This window comes from Wickerhamomyces anomalus, assembly GCF_001661255.1.
Source record: "Wickerhamomyces anomalus NRRL Y-366-8 unplaced genomic scaffold WICANscaffold_2, whole genome shotgun sequence".
NCBI classification, from domain to species: Eukaryota; Fungi; Ascomycota; class Saccharomycetes; order Phaffomycetales; family Wickerhamomycetaceae; genus Hansenula; species Hansenula anomala.
Genome location: NW_017567111.1, coordinates 1138974 through 1142912, shown reverse-complemented (window position 1 = coordinate 1142912; position 3939 = coordinate 1138974). Strand labels below are relative to the sequence as shown.

General features: G+C 28.2%; 3 protein-coding genes across 3 annotated transcripts; all 3 read right to left on the bottom strand.

The window, feature by feature from the left end:
- Positions 1-11: 11 nt before the first annotated feature.
- On the bottom strand, positions 12-767 carry WICANDRAFT_61595 (uncharacterized protein; the record flags this gene model as incomplete). Its single annotated transcript, XM_019183207.1, has 1 exon — positions 12-767. A coding segment is annotated over one exon (756 nt), but the record flags the coding sequence as incomplete, so codon positions are not given.
- A 216-nt stretch (positions 768-983) lies between these two features.
- WICANDRAFT_28970 (alkene reductase) lies at positions 984-2165 on the bottom strand (the record flags this gene model as incomplete). The annotated part of the gene is made up of 1 exon (XM_019181564.1): positions 984-2165. One exon carries the CDS (start codon positions 2163-2165, stop codon positions 984-986), a length of 1182 nt encoding a protein of 393 aa, XP_019040237.1.
- A 440-nt stretch (positions 2166-2605) lies between these two features.
- WICANDRAFT_28788 (uncharacterized protein) lies at positions 2606-3934 on the bottom strand (the record flags this gene model as incomplete). Its single annotated transcript, XM_019181538.1, has 1 exon — positions 2606-3934. A coding segment is annotated over one exon (1329 nt), but the record flags the coding sequence as incomplete, so codon positions are not given.
- Between the last annotated feature and the right edge of the window lie 5 nt (positions 3935-3939).

Here is a 3939-nt window from a genome sequence, read left to right as displayed (position 1 = left end):
TCATTGTTAACTTCATTATTGCCATTATTGTTATCATTATCTTCGTGTTTAACTTCATAAAACTTCTTTTTATAATTTAAATCAATTAAATTATTAGAATCTTTCACCAATATTGATTTATTCACTAGATCAGCTATATCTCTTCTTAATTTGAATTCAAACAGTTCATTCAATTTGGCAGGTAATAAATCTTTATTATTTGAATATAATAATAAAGTCATTGTTAATTCTAGTTCCTCCATAAATTTAACATTTTTAATTGCTTTATTTGTCAATTTATCTTGAGCAAATTTGATAATATTCATAACAAATAGTTCTTGATTATTATCATCATTTTTGGAATCATCATTATTATTTCTAATCATTTCAATCAAATTCAATAATAATAATTTGAAATGAAGAAAATTATTTTGTTCCAATAAATCAGGATAGTTTAAATTCAATTTATTTATAGCTAATTGAACTTCCCCATTCAATATATTTAACTTAATTTCATTTCTAATCTTTATCGAATTTATACCCATTAATAAATTCTTTTGTAACGGATTAACCTCATCTTCGTCATCATCTTGTTTGGTCCCTTTATTGTTTAAATCAATACCAATCTCTTTAGCAAATTTAACAGTTGAACTTTCATAACCTTCAAATATCAAATAGTTCAAAACAAGGTGATTTAACGATTGCTTATCTATCAAATTGGACTCCATTAGGGCATCCCAGTCTAGTTCATTATTATTGTTCCCACTTATATTACTCGTATTGCTCATGATGATGTGATTCTTTAATTGTTTTAATTGATTTCTTAAGGGTTAATTTCTGAGAAGTTTAAAAGCAAAAACTAAATCAATCGAGATTTCATTTAAAATTCGCGAAATAGGTTATTTAACCGTGAATCCTGGCAGATTACCATTGAAAAGTTTTGAAGAAATTTTAATTTCATGATAAGTTATATTTGTATTTATAATCTATAAACTATATTAAATTTATAATTTCTCTTGTTTAATCTCCTCATAAGTTGGGTAATCAGTGTATCCAACTCTGGTAGGAGCATAGAAAGTATCACGATTATAAGCATTTAAAGCTAATCCTTCTTTTAATCTATAAGGTAAATCAGGATTAGCAATGAATAAACGACCATAAGCAATCATGGTATTTGGTTTTCCAACATCTTTTGCTGCAATATCAGGATGTAAAGCATAATCACCAGCTCTGATAACAACACCTTTCCAAATGTTGTAGATGAAATCATTTGAACCATCAACTTCACCAACACCTTCTGGATTGAGAGGACTTGTAACTCGTGGTTCCACTAAGTGAATATATGCCAATCTTTTACCGTCAAATGCTCTTTTCTCCAATTGGGCAATAACATAAGCGTAAACAGCTAAGAATTCTGGATCTTTTGAACCATTCATACTACCAAAAACACCATATGGTGATAATCTAATACCAACTTTATTAGCACCAATAGCATCCACAATAGCATCAACAACTTCCAAGGTGAATCTTGCTCTGTTTTCAATTGATCCGCCATATTCATCAGTTCTTCTATTTGAATTTGAGTCCAAAAATTGATTCAATAAATAACCATTTGCTGAATGGATTTCCACACCATCTGCACCTGCTTTCAAAGAATTTTTAGAAGCTTGAACAAAATCTTTAACATATTCTTTGATTTCTGGAATAGTTAACCCATGTTGAGGATTATTACATTCTTTGGCAGCTTTTTCACTAGCTTCATCCATATATGGCTCATCAGAAGCACTAACATATTTGAAACCATCAGCTGCTAAGGCACTTGGGATTGATTGCCAACCTAATTGCCACAATTGTTGGAAAACAACAGATTTATTCTCATGAATTTTTTTGAAGATTTTACTCCATTGTGAGATTTGTTCTTCGTTGAAAATACCTGGTGCTGTTTCATAACCACCAGCTTTAGCAGAAATGAATGTTGCCTCACTTATCACAAAACTACCTTCTTGATTAGATCTTTGATCATAATAATCAATCATTTGGTCAGTTGGCACGTTCTTGACATTTCTCATACGTGTCAATGGGGCCAATGCAACTCTGTGGTTTAGTTGATGGTTACCCAATTTGATAGGTTTAAATAGATCTGTGTCTTTTAAAGGAATTGGTTTGAAATCTTGAATTAGAGGCATGATAAGGTGAATTGATTTAATGATAAGATTTGACAAGAACTAACTAATTGAAAAAGTAGTCATTTTGAGATATTTATATACAATTCAATTCCTTAATTTCCAATTACAAATCAAACTTCTTTTTTGTTGACGTTTTTTCGTTTGCATTTCAATTTTTTTTTTCTTTTGATTTCTAAGACGTCGGTGTTTAAAAACGAAAAAAAAAACTGTTATGCCGATTTGTAATACGGAAATTCAGCGGACAGTGATGATAAATACACAAATATTGAATTAATTAGTATACAAATCATAATGCAAATAGATATTACCACTATAAAACAGGGAAACTAAAAACAAAGGAAACGCTAGCAAATATGCAATAATAACAAATCAAAATCAAAACCAAAAACAAATCAAAACAAAACAAAATCATCATCAATAAATATAGTCATATCATCACTTCACATCTTCATACCATAATATTTATAAATTCCTCTCTCCAAATCCCCAAACACTTCATCTGCATTGAACAACACACCTTTAGAAACACTTATTTTCTTATTAACGTTCTTCAAGAAATCAGGTTGTTTTAAAATCTTGAAAATTTTACGTCCAGTATCAATATCATATTCAGTTAATCCAATTTTTGATAAATTATCTTGGTTTTTAAAATCATCAACTTTGAAAACCCAACCACGTCTACCTAATGAATCAAAAGTTTTCCAAACTACCCTTTCATTGTAATCATTTCTTGTTATTAATTTCCCTCCAATTTGTTCCAATTCATTAATAATCTTTATTGAGAATTCAAAAGCAACTAATGAAGGACAACAGTTTAAGAAATGTGGATTATCAATACTCCAACGGTTTATAAATCTATTTGCTGTTAGATCCAAAAATTCCAATTGTTGATAACGTTGAGAGGTTATTAGTTTTTCATCATTAGGAGGTTTTAAAAATTCAACAAGTGATTCAATATCAATTGAAGTATTTGCAATGCATAAACTTTTCAAATTTAAAAATTTCTTCTTGATCAACATTAAGTTTTCAAAACTAATTTCTAACCCACCTAAATTTAAATAAACTAAATCACAATCAAACATTTTCAATAAGAAAGTCAATTGATTATTGTTTAAAGGGGATGAGGTTGATGAATCACATTGTAAATTCAACCAAACCAATTTATTACATGTTATTGCTGGATGATTTATGAAAAAATTGATCAATTCTCTTGTTGTTAACTGGATACAATATGATAATGATAAATGAGTTAATTGTGCGGTATAGGGAATTAAATTCAATATTGTGGAAGTTATTTGAGTATGAGTTAGATCTAATTTTCTTAAATTTGGTAAATTTATAATTATTTTCTCTAGGATCCATGGATGTAAATCTGTACAATCATGAAATGAAACATCAGTAATATATTCATTACCAGGTTTCTTAATGATTAATTGATCAAAATTTGAGACAAATACTTCACCAGAACATCCACAAAAGTCAATAGCTTTTAAATTCCCCATTTGATTAAATAAATAATTTAATAAATTTGAATCTAAATCATCTTTAATATTTTCACTTGCTAAAAATTCAATTAAATTTGGAGTTTTTTTCAAACAATTTAATATAGTTGTTGAAGTAACCATTTGAATTTCTTTATTCATTTTACCAGTACGACCTAATCCAATTGATGTAAATTCTTGGAAATCCAACACTTTAACATATTCACCTAATTTATCATTTTTAATTAATGAATTCAAAAAAATATCAAAAGTTTGTGGAGTTTTAAAACAAC